The sequence below is a fragment of the Castor canadensis genome, chromosome 4 (assembly GCF_047511655.1).
Source record: "Castor canadensis chromosome 4, mCasCan1.hap1v2, whole genome shotgun sequence".
In the NCBI taxonomy this organism is placed as follows: domain Eukaryota; kingdom Metazoa; phylum Chordata; class Mammalia; order Rodentia; family Castoridae; genus Castor; species Castor canadensis.
In genome coordinates this window covers 123,977,750-123,998,887 of record NC_133389.1, presented here as the reverse complement: position 1 = coordinate 123,998,887, position 21,138 = coordinate 123,977,750, and the positions used below count along the sequence as shown (strand labels likewise).

General features: G+C 40.6%; 1 protein-coding gene across 1 annotated transcript in view; it reads right to left on the bottom strand.

Annotated features, from left to right (window-relative positions):
• Positions 1–21,138, bottom strand: part of Myo3b (myosin IIIB) — a 403,151-nt gene that overhangs the window by 242,451 nt on the left and 139,562 nt on the right. The window contains exons 9-12 of the mRNA XM_074071072.1: positions 13,564–13,719; positions 2,407–2,503; positions 1,402–1,518; positions 681–785 (exon numbers count right to left, since the gene is read on the bottom strand). Coding sequence (XP_073927173.1) covers positions 681–785; positions 1,402–1,518; positions 2,407–2,503; positions 13,564–13,719 — 475 coding nt within the window. The remainder of the gene's footprint in view (positions 1–680; positions 786–1,401; positions 1,519–2,406; positions 2,504–13,563; positions 13,720–21,138) is intronic.

Sequence of the window (21,138 nt, the reverse complement as noted above, 5' to 3'; positions counted from 1 at the left end):
AGAAGAGCACACAAGGTGATTCTCATAAAATTTGCTCACCGAATTAGATTACTGCTGTTGCAAACAGAACAAAAAACAAAAGGAAATGTTACCTATTGGAAGCAAAGGGGGGGTCAAGGGCAGGATATGTCACTACTGTAAACTATAAGTCTAGAAAGCCAAAATGTATGACACAATTTGTTTTGTATTTAATTAGCAGTGAGCTTAAGGCTTATTCAGTCTTAACCCACCACATCACAGCTTCTTTGTAGCTCAGTGGTGTGCAAGATGACTGTCAACCCAAGAACAATATTTCATATAAAAAGGATGAAAATTCTGAGACCTCTATAGGAAGGAATTTAATTATGCCATTCTACATCCTGTTTTTATTATAATCATTGCCATGTAACCACGTCGTGTTTGCTCTATGTTCTCATTATATTCATGTTAGGAATATCTTTATTTTATTTTATGAGAGACAATGAGCATTCAAAGAAATCACACTTCTTGAAAAGGGTTTTCTCCTGCTCCTGCTACTATGGCTTTATTAGTGTTCAGTTGCCCTGTACTGCAATGTTACTTTCCATTCCCTTGGGCCAGCCTCAGCAACCAGAATGGAAAGAGTTCAGGAAGACATGAGCTGAAGAGGAAGGTGAAACATGTCTTACTGTGTGACTTAGGAAAGGAAGGTGTGGCCCTACCTGGTCTTTGCTGAAAGTCACCAAGCACTGGTAAGCAGCATCTGCCGTTGCAAATATGTGGGGGGGATTTGAGGCACGTTTCACCCCATGATAAAGCCTGGAAAACTGAAGGAAACAATAACTAATATAAAGGAATCTTTCAGTGCCCCATAGGACCATCTACTGCTTTCACTCTGTTGCCAGGAAACCAAGACCTTTTCACTTTTTTAGGGGACTTGGGGCCTCAGGAAGGCCCTGGCATATGCAGGCCTGAGTTCTAGTCTCAGTTCTGCATTTCCCAGCTTCATGAACTTGTGCAAGGGCACTAACTTCTCTATGCTGTCTACCTGTCTGCTAAGTAGGCTTACTCACAGTATTTTACCAGTCTCATAAGGTCATGAGAAGTAATATAACCCAGTTGCATGTCATGTAGTAGTCATTCAACAACTGACAGATATTATTGTTTCAGCTTGCTTTAAAATGTTATTCCCCAAAGGTAAAAGTTCCATTTGTGTTAGATTATTAACTGCTTTTGGGGTATGGCTCCCTAGGATGGCATGATTTGAGTACCACTTCTTCCTTCTTTTTATTTACGTGTGATTTTGATCACAGCACCTGTGATCAAACCCAGGGCCTTGTACCTGCCAGACAAACACTCTAGCACTAAGCTAGGTACCCAGTGTAGCCCTTGTGATTTTTAATTTCCCATTAAGGAACAATATGCTCTCAAAACACCCCTCACCTGTGGAGAGTATATGCTTAGATTCTGGAAGGGGTTTAAGGCAATTAGAATGTCTCCAACATAGGTATAAATCAGCAAGTCTGTGTAACGTTTCTGCAACTGGTGAATAATTGTATCCTAAGAAGAGGATAAATGACATTGAGCATAAACACAGTCAATTAAGGTTGAGTTCAAAAATAGCAACAAGTTTATTCTTATGAGAATATGTTTCTCTAAAAGACTAAAAGTAGTACATTCAAATCATACAATGACCCTAAATCACTAAGATGATATGACTGTTGCCTTGACAGAAGAGATAGGAATATGCTAAAAGAATTAGGATTTGCTAAAGGACATTGAGATACCCAACAAAGACATTTTTTGTTGTCACCAGGGACAAAAACTGTCTCACCTAATCAAAATGTTCTATTTAGAATTTAATAGGCCATTCTGACTGTAATTCACAGATAAAATAATAATTTCATTTCTCAAAGCATTGCACTTATAATCTAGATAGTAGGAATATGAAATTGAACACTTTGAGAGTTCTCACTAGTGAGTCAAGCAATGACGTTAAGGGTCCCTGGAGTTAGACTCAGCAGAAACAGGTCTAGCCAATTAACATAATCAAATGTTCAAGGGATTATCAGTTTTCAGATTTAGAATGTGAGCTATATTAACTTCTCTATTTCCATAAATGAAGCTCCTCTTTTATGAAGAACCAACAAGTTCTTAAGGATAAATTGTCAAATTTTATTAAGCAGAAAATAATTAGTGTGATAGGATCCACCATTTAGGCTTAGGATACAAAGGATTTTATTTAAAAAATCCAAATCCTTTCTCTTCATCATTCCAACAACACAGGACCACGGTCAGCAAGTGAATGTTCCCAGAGCTTCACACTAGTGCTGTATAAACAATTAAATTTTCAAATGACCTTAGAGGAACTGATTTACACCAGAAAGGCCAGACCATTTACATGAAACAAAAGTCATCAATGAGAATTGCCTACTAAATATTCAGTACCTCATCCAGAACCTCAAGATTAACCAAATCATCCTCAACACAGTATTTTTCGGCATCCTCCACATGATATGGCTTTCCAGTGTGCATCCTTTCGTGCCTAGAAATGTATGGCGAGAATATCAGCATTCAGACAATAAATGACGTAGCAGAAGGTGGGTGATGAGGACGGCTCCTTTGCAATCCTATCACACAACAGACTTTTGAGGCAGGAAGAGCAAGTCCAGTCCAGATGCTCAAGCTCCCCCTGTGGAGCCACTGAGGAAGATGAACCCCTCTGCCATAGCGAGGGTTACCAAATGGGGCCACCTAACACTTATATTAGCTTTTCTTAAAGTCAAAGCACAACACTTCCAGGAATAAATATCTCTTACATTTTTTTCTTTTCAGTGTGGTACAAGATCACCGTTAACCCATGTGCAATATTTCATAGAAAAAGGGCCCAGTCAGAAAATTCTAGTAGCTGAAATGAAGAAATTTCATTTATACCATTCTATCTCCTACAGTTTTCACTGGGACATAACCATTAGTGCCTTTCTTCGTTTAAGGTCACTCACTATATCTGCCAGCACCATCTCAAACTTTTTGAGATATTTTTTAAACTACAGAAAAATTCAAAGAATAGTACAAGAAAAGACTTGACCACTGTTTACATTTTACCTTATTCATTTGAAATTCTTTTGCAACCTTTGTATGATCCTACTCTTCTCATGACATGACAACTAGTTGGTGGGTATCTTCCTAGCCTTTTTCTAAATATTGGACAAATGCAGATATGTACCCAAGAGCAATATACAGATTCTGTATGTTTAATTATAAAAATAGTGTCATACTGTGGGCTTCATTCTACAAAGCTGTTTTCATTAAACATTTTTATACTAACTTTAATCACTGGGTAATATTAAATCATATTAATATATACCAATTTATTTACTCAGTCCTATGTTGTCCAACATTTAGGCAGAGTCCAGTTTTCTGCTGCTAGAAATAATGTAGAAATATCTTCATACACGTGAGAGAGGAGAGGGAGGGAGGGAGAGATTGGGATTGATTTTCTCCTGGAGGGCTCACCAGGCATTTAAAAACTTAGATGCTAATAAATAACAATTCCCTTTGGTATATCAAAACATAGCTTTTTAAGGTATAAAATTAATTCAAGGTCAAAGTAGGCCTTCCCATGATTCCCTTCATGAACTTGTCATTACTCAGTGTAGTATGGAGGAAAGCACTGGCCTCAAGGTTAAGAGCTCTGGATCCTACCTAGTCTCGACTTGTGAGCAATGTGAGTGTGAAGCACTCAGCAAATCCCTTAACAGTCAGTTATCTTGGTTTTGGTTTTCTTCATCTACAAATGGAATCATTCATGACTAATCAATCTCACAGAGAGTTGTGAAAGCATATACAGTCATGGATATATATATATATATATAAATTCAAAGAGCTTTAAAAAAATGCACCAAGTACTATTCTTTTGTCCTTGTCAAAATTTGAAATCCACAACTTACATCACTGCATACATGTCAGAATGCTAGTAAACAAAATTACATGTAAAAGTAATAGTCTTCCTATGCACTATAAATTCACCAAGAGCATCCCTGCTGGATTCTTCCCTGCCAGCTTTTATGCCACCATCATCACAGTTTTAGAGCATGTCACCACTGATGCAGTTCTATCTAGCCAGGTCCCAGAGGCTGGCTTTCATTGCAAGTACAATGTAGAAGTCATGGAGTTCTAATGTGCACCCTACTTCTTGCTACACAAATTCCACAAAGTCAGTAAAAAGGAAGAAGCAAACTCATCAGCCTTAAGCCTATTGAGCCTTGAGATTATAACACAGTGGAAATAGGGAAGTAAACCAGTGTCTTCCCCCCGTCTCTAGCCTATTAAGTTAAATCTTATTGCCCGATAGATTTGAAAAAGGAACATTTGAAGCACACTTAGTCATCACCAGTACTAGAACCAGTTTTGCTGGTAATTCATTTAAAGATCCAAAATAGAATAATTTTATTTAACAAAATCAAACTTACAACATAAGCATTTAAAACTTCTTAAACAGAATAATTTATTTATCTGTGTCTTTGCACGTTGGTAATGTCAATAAAATCAGTTTCAATACAGATTTCACTGTAACTCTGAGCTGCTGTCTGCGTCCAGTTTACCATGTCACTAAATAAAATAGCAGGAAGGCACATGTTTCTGGTCCAAATCCTTTCCAAACAATCCTAAGATTTTTTTTTTTTTTAGTTAAAGTTCATTATGAAGCAAAATAATATACCTTTTTTTGTTGTGGTGGTATTAGGGTTTGAACTTAGGGCCTCATGCTTTCTAGGTAGGCAATCTACCACTTGAGCCATACCTCCAGCTCTTCTTATGTTGGGTATTTTTGAGGTAGGATCAAATCACGAGCCTCCTGATCTTTGCTTTCTGAGTAGCTAGGATTACAGGCACGAGCCACTGGCACCAGCAATGCAACACTTTTTAATGAAATAATTAAACTGTCATCATATTAAATTCAGCTAGCTTATCTCCTTCCTAAATTCATCTTGTAATCACGTGAAATAAATTAGGGTTTATTCTGTGCATGATTTGACAAAGAAATTCAGGAATTAAAAACTGTCCACTGGTCTGGTTCTAGTCAAGATGGAGTAAGCACTCATCACCTATCTCTCCACCAAATGCAGATGAATACTCAGGACAGAATGCAATGAAGAACTATCTCAAAGACGGTAAATGTAAACAAGCAGATGGAAGAAAGAAATCAGAATTCAAAATACCACTAAACCAATGGTACGTTTTTTTCAGTCACTCCCATCCTGGACAGCCTGAACTACACACAGGAAGGTTCAGTTTCATGTAAGATGACATTTTTATAACCAAAACACTAAAGGCACTGTCAAAAAACAATCTCTCTTGCAACTCACAAATAGACTCTAGCACAAAGCTGATGTGCAGTGGGAACATATATAATCAATTTCACCAGGATCAAAATTGGTATCTTTCGAGCCTGCAAATTGCCTATATTCTACAGCAACCTCTGTTTGTCTCACAAATTTAACTTCCAAGAATCACAATGCTGTCTGAAATCTGAGCTTGATTTTCATAAAAATCCTTCCCAGTGATATTTTATAAACAAAAACCAGTCATTAACAGATTTTTACCTGCTATTTTTAGTAGATTTTTGACCACTTTCCCTTCTGAAGGGCAATTGAATCTTTAGAATTATTTGCTCCCAAAACTGAAGCACCTAGAAATTGATGAAGATGCAAGATATCTCCACTCTGATAAAGATCACTCCACTTTCCCAACTGGGGGTGGGGGTGGGAATGGGGGTGGGGGCGAAGTGTGTGTGTGTGTGTGTGTGTGTGTGTGTGTGTACTCACATGTGTGAACCTTATCTGTCTTCTCTAACCAGTGCTGTGAAACTGCTGCCTCCTTTGGCTGGGGATTAAAAGGCCTGTTGAAGTGAAAAACATTATTGATTGCAATTTTTTATCTCTTTTTCAGACATTATTGTAAACTTTAGATAAACTAACAAAAAATGTTATGTTGGTTTATACTTGTCTATTTTAGGTGAAATTAATGGAAGTAAATTTGGTTTATTTTTTTTTCAGTTTTCTTGAGCTAAATGATCTGTGGTCACTAGTTACTAGAAACTCACATTTCCTTTATACTAACATGCTCCACCTCACTTACGAATAGCACCTATTTATTGATTTTTGCTGAAGAATTCTTTGCTCCGTGTGACAATTACAGATATCCAACTAAAGAGTTCTTGCATTGAGTACTCCAAAGTTTAGATAAATAGAAATATATAAGTGGATGGGGGAATAACATTAATGATTTTAAGGGCTCCGAAAATATTTTGAAATTCTAGGAAAGTCTATATTGCCTTTTACTAGATTTCCTACTTGTGTTTATGAGGCTGCAAGTATATTGGCTAGCAAGCCTGACTCCTCAGACAAATGGAGTTTGGAAGTTGAAGTGTAGAAGGAAGTTCTGGCATGGACTGGTACCTAGAGTACAGGTTTGGTGTGGTATAAGGGTGGAGCGCAGAGTACAACTGGGCTTTAGGTTCAGGAATTAGGAAAATGGTGTATCTGACCCCATGTCTCCAGCAAGGTGGGAATGAGGGCAAGTCTGAAACATAAAGTCCAAGAAATGGGTGGAGAGCAAGAACAGGATCTGAAGAGGACAGAGGCAGAGGCAGAGGCAGAGGCTACATGTTCCCTAAGACAACAGATGCGCTAGAGGGTGGGGAGCCCAGGCCATGTTTGGAGAGGGCACCAGGCTGGTTCAGAGTGTATTCTAATCTCCTTGCCTGAGTTCCAGTGAGACCATTTCTGTGTGAACGCTCTGTAACAGCCCATCACTAAGCTTGACACTGTCCTTGAGCTGCTTGTCCTGTGAATGATTTGCCCCATAGTGACTCCTTACTCTTTAGCTTTTTCCCTGCCAACTATGCCCCTGGAAGCAGAGACTCCATATAGGTGGGTGCAAATGGGCTGTAGAAACTCCATATAGGAGAGACAGAATATGGTCTTCCCCTTATTCCCCCACCCTCATGGAGAAGAAAGGGAGTGCTAGAAATCATCACTCAAGGTGGGAGGAAAACAAACTCTTAGCCTAAGACTTAGAAGCTGTATACTGGTGAGAGGTTACTATCTTCACCATGGCCTTTTAGACAGTCACCCCATGGCAAGACCATTGTCAAGGTCACCTCTGCCTCTGCTCCTCCACATCCAGATCAGAGCCCTTTCCTCCCTCTAAGGGTGGAACTGGAAGGATTAGAGAGGACTAATGCTCCAACCAGATTCCTGATATAAAGGAACTCTTATGTGTTGGAGGTGGAGGGAAGGAAAGGGGAAATAAAGAAGAGAGGAAATGAGGGAGAGGACCTAGGTTCAAAGACAGCCATCCTCAAGACTCTAAGACAAAGGCCTCTGTGGTTATGGACAGAGTCCAGGGATCTTTCCTGATCACTAAGTCAATGGTTCCATTCAGTGAAGAAAACATTACTGTCACTATACCACTGTCAGTGATGTCCAACACCTGTCCTAAATCATTATTCCACTTCAGTACTCCCTTTGATACACAGTCAATAAAAATGAAACTTATTTGACTATCCCTATATAATCATAGAACTAGCATGGGAAAATCGGTGATAGACCATCTACATGTGACTCTATTCTATTGCCAGTCAAATACAGATAAAGATACCATCTGGATTCCTGTAACTACATGAGCTATATCTTGACCTCTGACTTAAGGTTCTATCTCGCAAGCAAGAAATGCAATACAGAAATTTTAAATAGAGAAATGTTTGGGTGGAAATTTTTATAGTAACTGCCTGTTTTTCATCTAAGCACAGTTTTGGCCAGAATTCCAATAAATTAGCATCTCATCATCAATCATATTAAACAGTATTTGAAAATATGCACACTTTTTCAAAGCAGCAAGAGTCAGTGGTAAAAGCAGAAAATCATATCAATTCACTCATTCACTCTGTTTTAGCCAGACAAATGTGGACACCAGGTACTAATTATACAAGGGTACAGATTTATTTCTTCTCTGTTAGGGAGATGAGAGAATCTTTAAGCTCCTATGTGTCAAATATCTCCAGCATTTTTGAAGTTATCATTCAGGAGCTATTCACTTACACAGGAACCCAGAAACCACAGTGTATAAACTGTGGGGCATATGTGTGTATGTGCATGTGTGTGCTCACACATGTTTGCAGGTAGAAGAGGGAAGGAGGGAGCAAGGCCAGCTGGGAAAAGCTTGGCAGGTAAGATGTGAGAAATCTGCTTTTAAAGGTCACTGCTGGGGGTGGGGGCAGGGGGGAGAAATGAACCAAGCCTTGTATGCACATATGAATAATAAAAGAAAAATGAAAAAAAAAAAAAGCTGCCTAGCTGGAAAAAAAAAAAAAAAAGGTCACTGCTGCTGGTTGAAAAGAAATCAGAAAAAACTGAAGTCAGTGTTTAAATCAGCCTTGGGCAAATTACAAGGGCAGAATCAAAAATCCATTAAACAGAGCAGAAAAAAAAAAAAAAACCCTAGCAACTTAATTCTTCTACCAAGTAACATTTAGAGTAGACCCTGGGCATTTAAAGGTTTAGCATTTGCCATCTGAGCAAGCCCCAAGCCACCTGCAGAGGCATCACATGCTAAAATCTGTCATTTTACTGAGGCTCACAGTTGAGTGGTCATAGTGCAACCAACCAGGGCCCTCCCTGCTTCTATTCACATTCCAGACAGGGGTTTTCTTCTCTAATAACTCTTGCAAGGTGATACAAATACATGTTTTCAAGTATGCCTCTCTGAACTTCGATGGTAAAACTCCATATCAGATATTAGTGAATTCAGGGATTTGTAAAACTAGTTTGGGGAAGAAATTGGGTTTTTTGAAGGTCAAGGAACAGGAGTTGATGCCAAGGAAATGACCAAATTGTTTAAAAGCATTCCTGACAGGTTAAGTAACAACATTTAAGAAAAATTTAAATTCCAATGGTGTTACACATACACTCTTGTTGGCATCAGGTCCTGGATTTGGTTAAATCTCAAACAGTACCATATCACTTCTCAATGGGACTACATAAAGCTAGAGCTCTATCTCTCTATATCTGTAGTATATATGTAGGGAAACAGGAATGAATCCCAGCCTGGTTTTCAAAAAGCTGCAGCACTCAGGAGAGCTAGAACTTAAGACTCAGGTGAGGTAAGCTGGGCCTCATAGCTCGAGCCTACCATGCGCATGCACCTGCTGTCTGTGAACAAGCCCCCATGATCCCTAGCCTTGTTCTTGAGTATGTTGAATGCTTATCTTACATGCCTATCATAATGGAAATAGATCACTTCCTCACACTGCTCCTGCCCCAGCACCACCTACCATTCTCTCACTGGGGCAGGATGAGGGAGAGTGAGGATCCTTCTGCTCCCCGCCACCTTATCCACCATCATTTTCCCAACCAATCTTCCCTTTTTAAACATACACATCACCCTCTTATATCCTCCTCTTCAGTATCTGACTCCCCTCCATTTCCCTTTCTCTCAACTCTTTCCCCTAGTCTGTCTCAGTCTTTGGTTTTCCCATCTCCCACCAATTTCTTTGTTAATTCTTCTCACATTCTGATCTCGGGATTCCTCAACTTGTCAATATTTTTAAAACTTTTACCGCTATTGCACTGAAGCTGTCTACAAACTTGGCTCTGTCTAATTCCTAAGTATCTCTTCAAAGTCCCCAAGATCATAGGTCTATGGCCCCTTTTCTCATTCTCCTCCACAGAGTCTGTTCTGTCTTCATGGTCAGTCTCAGAATCAATACACTACTCTGTCTTCACTTTCTTCAACATCCTGTAGACACCCCAATGATTGCCCTCCTAACTTTGATTGCCTTGTCCTTGTCCAACCATCATGTCCACTGAAGTCAGGCTCCATCCTGGAGAAGACCATAGAATCTGCTTTCTCTATCTATGCCTTATGTTTAAGACTCAGATGCTAGTCAGACGATAGTTGGGAAAAGGCAGTGGTGGTGATGTTACATTTTCTGAGTTTCTGGTAGTAAATACTGTCCTGAGTACTCTGCATGCATTAGCTTAAATTCTAATTGATTTCTCTATACTGGAATACTAGTCAGTTACCTTCCCCCTAGGATTTCTGTGCTTCTAAGCAATCATTACGTCTATGTTTGATTGGCTCTTGATCACATTCCTCGTTGTGACTCCTTCAAAGGTTAACATCTCCCTGAAGTCTAAAGCCCACTCCCAACTCCAAGACCACCTTGCTTAGTTTTTTAAAGAGATAAAGTTTTTCAACATGATTTTCCACACTCTTTAATGCCCTCAAATTTTCTAAATATTTCCATCTAGACCTTCTGTATCTTTCCTAACATACAGATTCTTTCTAAGGTCAAGCAACCTTCTCTTACACCCTGATCTACATTCTCTTGCTTCCTTTATCATCTTCTCTCTTCTGTCTTCAATGTCTCTCTTTACAGAAGATCCTTCCCCTTCATCTGCCCTTCTTCTCCATCCTTTAAGAACCTTCCTTCTTCCCTATGGCCCCTCCAACCCCAGAGAGAGGTAGACAGGCTTTCCTGGCCTCCCCAGGAATGGGCTGTGTTCCCTATGACTATGGGCCTCATTCCTCTGGGTCAGCTCTCAAAACCAAAGTTGCCCCAGTGGGAGGTCTAGGATTGTTTGAACCATTAAGGACCAACTTGGGACAGAAAGCTGTAAGTTGTGTGTAATATTCTAAGTACAGTGCTGCATTATACTTAATAGGATAGGAGAAGGGAACAGTCTTTTGGCTGTTTCTGTCTCTCAGTGTCTTGCAATTCCTGTCTTATTTCAATTTGATCCAGGGCAAGGAGGCAGATCGATTTGGGGAGGCCCTGAGGCATACTTCCCTCTTACCGTAATCTCTTTCAACCAATCTATCACTAAGTCTTGACAATGCCATTACCTTAACACCCTCTGTCATTTCTAACTGTTATGCTTGCTCCCTTCTCCCCCTGGCTCCAGCCTTGTCCTGCTCCATTTTCTTCACCATGTTGAAGTCAGAGGGACTTTCTGGAATACATCCCTGTCTGAAACTCCTCAGTGGTGCCCTACTGCCTAAGGCATAAGTCCAAGGTCATTACGGCCATCACAAACTGACCTCTGCCTACCTTGTCTCTCCCTCCCACCTGCCCATATCAAGCTCCAAAATACCAACGAAGTGTTTATCAAATTCCCCAACCTCTCTCCAGCCCTTGTGCCTTTGTCCCTTGTTCATTCTCCCCCCCCCCCCACCAGGAATAACTTCCCCTCCTACTCTCTTCTATTAGTTCTTCCAGACAGTTCAAGGATCACCTTCCCACCCATATGAATTTCCAGTTAAGGTGAAAGAAACAAAGAACAATTGAGGAAAGCGTAGATGAGTGAGACAAGTGTCCACTCATTGTCCTGCACAATGGTGGCACACAGCAGGCAGAACAAAGAAGTAGTTAAAACCACTGGGTCAACCAAGCTTGGATCTTAGCCCAGCCACTTACTGGATAATTTCTTGAATTTTTCTCTTTAATGTCTTCCCCAAGCATCACAACCCCAGGTTGGTTTCTGTGCCCTTTCCCAGGTGCTCTGGGGTACCCCAGGCATTCTTTATCCTCTTCATGTGAGTTGCTCTTATCTGATTCTTGTCTGTATCACATGCCAGACTATTAGCTTTTTATCAGGAACTGTATCTAATTTGCCTTTGTAGTCCCTCTGTTCAGCAATAAGGCCTGACACTTGCACACACATAAATGTCTCCATGATGAATAAATTAGATTTTAAATAAGAGATAGAAATTGAAATTTTTAACACCTTGGTACCTTAGTACTGTTTATTTTCATTATCTGCTACAGTAAATAAAAAAGATGAATTTTCATGGATCGGCCAGGATGTCATTAGTATTAAGAAGAAATGAAAGATTCTAAGTTAAGCAGGGCGTGCATATTATTTTTACTGCTAACATTTCTTGAGGGTTCACTCTGCAGTAAGCACTCTTCTAAGCATTTTACAGGTATACCTAACCTTCAAAATAATCCCCATTTTACAGAATTTTACAGAAGAGAAAAATTCAAGGACTTATCCAGTATTTGGCTAGGATGAGATCTGAGCCTGGCAGACCAAGTAAGTGGTTTTCACTTCCTCATTGTCCTACTGTTGTGTGGCCACCATTGTGTGGCCACCATTGTGCAGAACAATGAGTGGGCATTTGCCTCATTTGTCTATCTCTTATCTCAATTATTTGCTGGTGTTTTACACTTACCTAGAAACTCACAATTCTAAATATATTGATTTATTAACAACAAATGATGACTGAGTTTTTCCTGCTTGGCTGGAAAAAAACAAAAAACCAAAAACATCAACAAAGTCAACACCTTGCCAGTTGACAACTTGCCAGTTGCTAACAGGAAGTAACGGGTGGGGTAGGTAGTAGGCAGCCTGTGTCAAATGCATGCATCCCATTTGGGATTAATTTTCTTTCCTTCTAAAAAAGGAGCTCTTTAAAGTTTGATACCTATTTGTAAGGTTGTATTTTTAAAAAAATGACTGTTCAAAGAAGCCCACTGTTTCAAAAGGTTCCAAATTGAAGAATTTCTTTGAGTTTCTCCACTCCATAGACCAGCCATAGAAACCAAAATGGCAGTAATGGAGAAAGAGTAGGAGAAGTTTTATTTTGAGCTATCCAAAATTGAAGCTTGTGGTGGTGGAAAAAAAATCAGCAAAATATAGTCACCTTGAAACTACACCTCCACCCACTCTGAGTTTGGATGTCAGCATTTGGCTTTTTGATTTGTAAACAGCTTTCTGCAGAATGCATGAATATTTCCAGAACTTGTGACTTAAAGAGATTTTCTTTCCCTCCAGTACTTCAAATGTCCTTTTAATAATAATGAACTGGGGCTTATCTGAGTTCTGGCTAGTTTTGTAAAACAAATAATTGCTGAGCAGAGGAAGTAGGTTTATTTGCATTTAACTTTTTTCTTAAAGAGAAATTCTGCCACCCTCTGGACAGAAACCAATGATCTGTTCTTAGAGATGCACCAGGAGCACTGTTTTAAACACCTGAAATAAACATTTTTTTAATCGGCCCCTTTAAAAAGGGAATAGGCAGGGTGGGAAATTGCAGTTTCTGTAGACTGAAATATCTGAAAAAAATCATTTTAAATACTAAGAAACTTGTAACTAAAGAGGACACAGTTTCAGAGCACATTAAAGAATCTCTACTATTTAACCTGTAATCTTCCTCCAAATCAGTTTACAGCCCGCACTTCCTGGGTCAGCCACAGCCAGGTAAAGATTTTTCTTCACACAGCTTAGGCCATGTCTGCTTCACAGTTATCGTCATTGTTTGTTTTTTTTTTTAACTCACATTTATATTAAATATACATAGATACATACATCTGTTGGTTTTCAACTAGCACCAACTGAATACAAGGCTAGTAAGATTTTGGCCATTTAAGAGAAATTCGACACAGAGCACAAAGGGACAGTGTGCCTCTGAAGCCTGCCGCTCCTAAAAGCAACTCTCAAAAATAATAATGCAGTAATAACGTTGGTCAAATCAAAACACACGCCACACCATTTTTATGAATAGACAGAGGTAGAGGCAAACAGACATGGAGTGTCGTACCTGGTTTTAGCAACGGGGTTTAGTTGCTTCTGGTCTTGGAGCACCTTAACCAGCTGTTTTTGCAGAAACAAAACCTTTCCATGAGCTCCTTTAATAAATGGGTGGTCGAGGAGATGTGTGACAGAAGGCCGCTTTTCAAAGTCCTTAATAAGACACCTGTTTGCAAAAATCAACAAACAATCTTAGCAGTAGATATGGGAGAGAGGAGATGAGACGGCTCATTTAGAAAACCTGATCATTCACTCTTCTTTGTTAATGTGTAACAGAAAGTAGAAAAAAAAATTCTTTGCTAGTTGAATCAATTAAAATATCATAAATCTATTTTAGTTTGTTTTTTAATAAATATTGAAAGCACAATCAGTTTTTATCAATTTACTTTGAAGTATTCAAAACATTAAAAAATAAACTGGTCAGAAAGTTTTCTGTCTGATTTCTCATTATAGGAAAATGTTTTCAATGGCGTCAAGTTGATTAGACTGTATATTTTATTTTAGAAGCATAAAGAATTAAGGACTATCACCTCAGTTAAATCTTAATGTATGAAATGTCTCTTATTTGATGGTGGGGAAAATGCATTTAGGAGCTTGCAAGGAAATTGACAAATCTTTAAAAAAAAGAAGAACACAGGAAGTCTAGCAGCTTGGTTTCTGATGTCTTCTGAAGAAGCAGAAAAACCTCAGAACAGGAAGTGACTACCATATAATTCGGATCAATGCAAACAGGGAACAAAAAGTCCATTCAGAATGGTAAAAATCAGGTTGTCTTTAAACTCTGCAGTTAATTGGTTAAAACCACATCGTTATAACACTTTCCATTTCAGATTCAATGCCTTCTTCAAAGAAAATAATGATTTAGTACATTTTGCTGTGTGCTCCGTGTTACTAAAGATGATTTTGACACAAGGAAATTTCTCATGAAATGGAATCTGATGAGTACCTCTCCAAGTACCACTGCATTCCTATGCTGAGCAGCTGCCCTTGGTGAGCGGAAGAAATTCCACCATCAGCCCTGTGAAGCTCTCAGTTTTTAGTTCACATTGGAGGCTCAGGATAAATACTGGATGCCATTCTGCCCACTGCATGACAGAATCAGCTTTAGTTTTCCTGACGGTGGCACACCAGTGACATCTGAAATACCACATATGTTTAATAATTAAAAGCCCTGAGAAATAACAAAAAGCTCAGCATCCCCTTCTGCATCTTTTCAGAACACTCCAGCAGAGTTCTTAAAGCAATCCTCAGCTGTTTGATTTACAGAAAGCATTTTAACCTTTGCAGTTTTCTCTTGGAAACACTTTTGCATTCCTCACCTTCTAGTCCTGAAGGATAATCCATACCTTTTCTGGTCAGGCAGTCCGTGTGAGGATTGACTCAGGGGCTTCCCAGTCTCTTGGAGCTGAAGCTTGCAGCTGGAAAAGCCAACAGCAACTGCACTACCCCCATTCTGCTGCCTGCAGGACTATAAATACCACTTCTACCTTGCCATGGGAAGAAATCAATCACTGGACTTTTATAGGTTCAGGGGCCTTTTGTAGTCCTATTATTTTTCCTACCAACAATACAAAATCAGGGCACACGCTTACAAAAGACTGTGTCTTTACATCAGCAGTCTTCCCTTGATTTCCACGTAGATTCATCTGTCTATGTAACCCTCAAAATAAACTAAATGCAAATCATCACATTTCCCTAGGAAAGAAGGGAATTAAGAGGTAGTTACACGGTCAGTAATACAGGTGATGGGCCAGTCCTTTTGAAGGAAAATGTCCCCTGAATGTTTCCTGCTGAAGACAGACCTAGGGCAAAAACATCCCCTGGAGCTTCAGAGGGAACAGGGTGGATGGAGGTCCAGGAGCTGCTGGATCCATGGCTGAAGTCTTTCCCCACATGCAGGGGGAGAGATTTCTTGTTTCCCCCATGACAGCTCCACCCACACTCTGGCTTTACCTTGCTCTCTCCCTGCATTACTTATGAAGCTTTGTCAGTAGGACCTTGTTGGAAGGGAGCAAAGAGCAAGAGGACTGGGATAGCTCTGCCTGCCTGGTGACTAGTGCCAACACTTTAAATGAGCAGACTCAGGGGGCTGAGGCTGAAGAGGGGATAGGTGGCAATTTTTAAAACTTACAGTATTTGAAGGGGACAGTGAGCTTGAGATACCTCCATCTTCCTCCCTGAGACAGGTGCCTGGGACAGTGCTCCAGGTAAGGCCTGAACACAGGTCCTGTGGGTACTTAAGTAAAGTGCTCAAACAGAATTTGAGAAAGACTGGGAACTCCAAACTCCACCCAGCCTTAGGAGAATACATCTCTAGAGTCTAGGGATGAAATTGAAGGTGGCAAATCTTGTTTCCTAATTTTAGCATTCACTGGAGAAGCAAGGCTTCCAGCAAGGCTGCAGGATCATTTGGCATGTTGGGGAGGGTCTCTAGATCTCAGAGGAATAAGAGAAATGCACAAATGATGAAGCAAGAGAATCAGACTAAGAAGAAACTAACATGTGGATCTGTTCTCGTGAGGATCCAAAATATGAAGACGGGAGCACTCGACTCCCCAGAAGACGCGTTAGTTCTCTCAGCAAGAGAATGTGGATTGAGCGTCACACCTTGGATCAGCAAAACTGAAGCTGAGTGTGTCTGGGAGGAATACTAAGAAGCCCTGCACCAAGGGTATAGCCTGAGAGCATGGCGTTATTCTCAAACACTCCCATACACTTTCTTCTCATGAGGGCATACAGCCAGTGTGAAAGGGAATTAAGTCCTCCCCTAGGAGTACATAGGTCTGAAAGGCATGCGTTACCAGACAGCAGGACACTGGCATCATATTGTTTCATTTACTCAGCAAACATGTATTACACAGCACCAGAATTTGCCTAAATAAAAAATCATGACCCTTACCTCAAGGAACTACAATCTAATTGGAGAACGGTGGACCAGAGAAATTCAGGAGACAGCAAAAGCCAGCATTTGCTCATATATTTAGGACAAGAACTAATAACAGAAAGACATAGGGTTTCAGAGCCACAAGAAAAGAGATTTTCTATTCTAACCCCATTTTAAGAGGTGAGGAAACTGAGGTCAAGTTCAGTTAGTGATGAAGTCAATGCCTCAGCTCCTATGGAGAACCAGTCCTCCTCAATTCTGTTGTTAAAAATGACATGGCTTTGATGGGAGGTGTTGTTGGGGTAGCTCTTGTCAAGACCTCCCAGAGCTGAGAACTGAGCCAGATCTAGGAGAATTCAAGTGAATGAAGTTGGCAGAGAAGAGGCGGAAGGCGTTTCAGAGTCAGGAACTGAACCAAGGAACACAGAGGTGAGGTTATAGCAAGCTATCTGGTTGGCAACTCAGAACGCCCCCAGACATTCACCTTCACCTCCTAAGCTGCCACTTTCCAACACCTAAGAACAATTATTGGCTTTATTTAGTTCCAGTACCTACTTTAAGTTGGATGAAACTATCATTGCTTAAGACTTTGCAATTTGATGCCCAAACTTTTCCTGTTTAAGTTTGTCAGCTCATTTCTACCTTGGATGACAATGGAACTGCCTGTGCTGGGATGGTCAAAACCCCTAATGGCCTCTGTATACTTTTTTAAAGCAAGACAGAATCCTCTCACCTGAACTGGAGAACAAACATGTGAAACTAAGGAAGTTGAATATGCTTCTTAATTTCAAGATTGCTCATGAAGCCAGGAATCACCAAGTCCAGCTGTACAGATGCAGACTCTTCTACCCAGCCAGACACTGAGCAGGTGTTACCAAAGGAGACATAAAATGTGGAATTCTGTCATGGGACTTGGGGGCCAGCAGTGTGGTGTGAGTTGGGGGAAGTGCTAGACATGTGAGGTACTCCATCAAGAAAGACTAGAAGAAAGAGAAAGGAGGGAAGGAGAGAGGGGAAGTAGGAGAAAGGAAAAGGTTTCCTGGTGAAAAAGTAAAGTTTGGGAAACATTGATGAACCTCTAAGCCAAGTAGATCTGAGTATTTATTAAAGGATTTTAAAGTACTGGGGTTAAGAAAACTGCTTAATTTTGTTTGAGTCAATGTTTCCAAATTTATTTGGTCCCAGACCTTTTTCCCTTCCTTTCTCTTCCCTTCCCTTCCATCTTTGTATCCATGAGCCCCACAAATGACATCCTTGGAAGTTCTGTTGTAAGAATTAGTCCTGTGCTTTTGGAATGTGGACTTAGGGGAGACCCATAGAGGCCCTAGTTATCACCACACGTGAACATCTTTGGCTGTGTTTCTACAGAAGACAGTGTCTCAAACTGAGGAAATACACTCCCAATTCAATTCTTCCAGAGTCCTTTACTCTGGGGTGGGGTGGGGGGACTAAATTAAACATGGACTAGCTTTAGAGAAACTAAATCAGAAGTAAATCTTTCATTCCCAGATTATTTTAACCTCCTTTGTGATTTTTTTAAAATTTGGGTTTAGATGAGCTTTCTCTGTGCTAAAAGACAAAACAAAACAGAATAAAAAACTTATTTCTATCATGAGACATGTGTAAGAGTCCCAGAATTTACAGGGTCATGGTGGGTGGTTTGAATATGACAGAAAAATCACTAGAAGAAAAACAGAGCAAATTTCAGCCTTGAAGGAAATCAATCTATTATCTAATTTGAAATTCTAGCACTTTCCATCATGCTTTCTTGGCTGAAGATTAATTCTCAGAATTCATTAGTGTCACCACATTAAACACAGGTTGTTGGAGCCATTCGCAGCAATCTTCCAGACTGGCTCATGCCAAAAACAGGCAAAAAGGGATATTTCTTAGCAAGGAGCAAGATTGGGCCAGATGATAATGCTGTTGAGATACAGGGCCACCCTGTGGCTGTAAATTGTCATTTCATAAACAAAATCCCAGATGCCTGCAAGGGGGAGCTATTTATCAAAAGTCATTGACTGATGTTTACCCATGAATAAACTTACTAGATATAAGGCGGCTGAAAAAGCAAAAACTGAAAATACTGGTGAGCTTGGTGAGAAAAGCTTGAGGAACAGCAATCTTCTCCCACACAGAGGGACAAAACTAAATCAAAACTCAGAATTTATGTCTCTTCTCATTTCTTTATCAATATTCTGTCTTTTGTATCTTCTGCTATTTTAATGTAGGCTGGTTACTTAGGTTGTTAATTGTTCCTGTTGGTAGAGAACATCTAAACGTTTTTGATCTTAGCAAACAGTTTCCTGCCTGTGATTCACTGTGCTATCCTGTGGTTCCTATCATCCTCAAACAGCAGCCTGACTGATAAAGAGGCCCCCACATCAAGAGGACAAAACCCTCCAGAGAATACACTAATTATAGGCTAAATAGCAGAGCCCATGGTGCCTTCTTGGAAGAAAATTTCCATTCTGGAAGATAAGACTATGACAAATTCAGGCATTTTCCCAAAATGACTAATGCCTCAAAAAAAAAAGTCTGTTTTGTTTTTTTTTTCAAAAGGCAGGCTAAGAAACTTGACATTGCATAAGTTATTTTAGTGAATCTCTACCTCTTGTTTAGTGGAATATTGAAGTGCATCTCTGCTTTCCTGAAACTTACAAATATGGGATTCAGTGGCAAGTTAAGGTCTCACAGGTGAAATTACATGCTGACTTCACACCTGGGGTGGGGAGGTAGGGCTTCACTTGAAACAGGTAAATGAGTTTGAATACTCAGTGAGGTAGGTCTACAGTTATCAGAGAGGAACAGTCTAGTATTTGCTGAAAGAAAAAAGCCCTGAGAAAGTAGGAAAGAGGGTTTCAGAACAGGAAGCTCAGTCTCCCCTTGAAATGGTAATGGAGCAGAGTCTATGGCAAAGCCAGATGTAGGGAGGGCCACAGGACAGCCCTGGAGCCTGCCATCTTGCCTGAGACCACTCAGGCAAGGAGCAGGGAGGTGCAGGCATAGATAGCAAAGCAAGTCAGCTCTACCTCTCCACAAAGCTGTCAGCACCAAGGGTCCAGGGTGAGCTTAGGTGCACCTACCTGGGCAATAGAAAAGGAAAAACACTGCATTTCCTCAAGCCAGAAGCTAGGAGACAAAGAGTCTTTCTCACCCAGAGAAGACGCAAATAAGGGGATAAAAGAAAACATGTAAGGTAGTTTGAAGCCAAATCATCAAATCTAGGAGAAAATGGGACAGAACCTACCTCCAGAGTTAAGGAATGTGCACCACATAGCTGGACAGAGTCCCATGGGAAATCAGGGCCCAAGAAGGGGTCCCTGCTAAGGCAAAAAGCTGTACTGTGTAACCTCATAATGCCCCGGCATGGCAGCTCGATTGAAACCTGCCAAAACAGGTACCTCTTCTTTGTATTGTCTCTGATCCCTTAGTCAGTGTTATTTAGAAAAGCCCAGACTAACTGTCTGTGTTCTTATGTGATAAAAATTCTAGATCCTCAAGCACTGCTTGTCTGGGGACAGAATAGGGGCCACAGTTGAGAGCACCAGAGAGGGAAAAAATATAGCATGAACAACAGGCAGAATCCATCTAGGGGAGGGGGGAGGAGGGAGCTATGTAGAAATGTTAATCAAATGAGATGAGTCCCCTTGGAACCCAGAGCAGACAGCAGGTCAAGGTAACAGGGTTCAGGGTAAACAAAGGTGTGTTTACCAACAGAACACACCAGAACAACAGAAGGCACGCTGATGGAGGTGGCTGCTTTACCATTGTTGTTGGCACACCTCTCTTTTGTGTAAGCACAGCCTTCCAAGGGTCACAGGGCATTTGCACAAGCATGCCCTCTGCTGGACATGGTGGCAGCTGAGGAAGGTATCAGTTTTGTGACCTATGACTAACAGCAGTCTTTAGGGTGGCAATAAGTCGTCCCAAGTCACTACCTTCTCACTCTTCCTTGTTTTGTTCCTTCTTAGTTGTTTTTTGTTTTTTGTTTTTTTCATAGCAAAAGCCCTTTGTAATTAAACAGATATTTCACCTGTTTTGTTCCTTCTTAGTTGTTTTTTGTTTTTTGTTTTTTTCATAGCAAAAGCCCTTTGTAATTAAACAGATATTTCACTTACGTTACTGAGGCAGGAAGTTGATGAGTTGGAAGCCAGCCAGTGCTACAGAGTGAGACTATCTCAAAAAGCAAAACAAAACTGAAGCAAATGGTAATAGTAATATCTCCAAAACAAAACCCAGCTATTTCTCCAGGCAACTCCAGCCATGTGGAACAATCAGGACACAAGAAAACGTGAGCCATTACCTCATTCAGCCCCACCAACTAGCTTATGGGGCTGTTAATCTGTCTTCAAATGTCACTCTCTAGTGCACTCAAAGGGCTGGAGAAAGTGAGACTGGGATCTGAATCCTGAGAGTGCTCCACTTCTCAGGTGACAGTATGGCAGTTCCCACAGCCAGCATTCACTATGGCTGCAGGTGCAGCTGAGCATCTCCCACAACACCCAGCCACCCTGGCCAATGCCTTTGGACACCCGTGATGGCTGGGATCTGCCACAGAGCAGCCCCCCAGAGCCAGCAAACTAGAGGATAGGCTTGGCTTCCTGTAGCGGTCTTTGCCTAAGGTGGAAATTAAGCAAAGGCTTCCTTGAAGCAGCCCAGGAAGATGACAAGGAGCCCCAAAGGGAGATGTGATGGCTG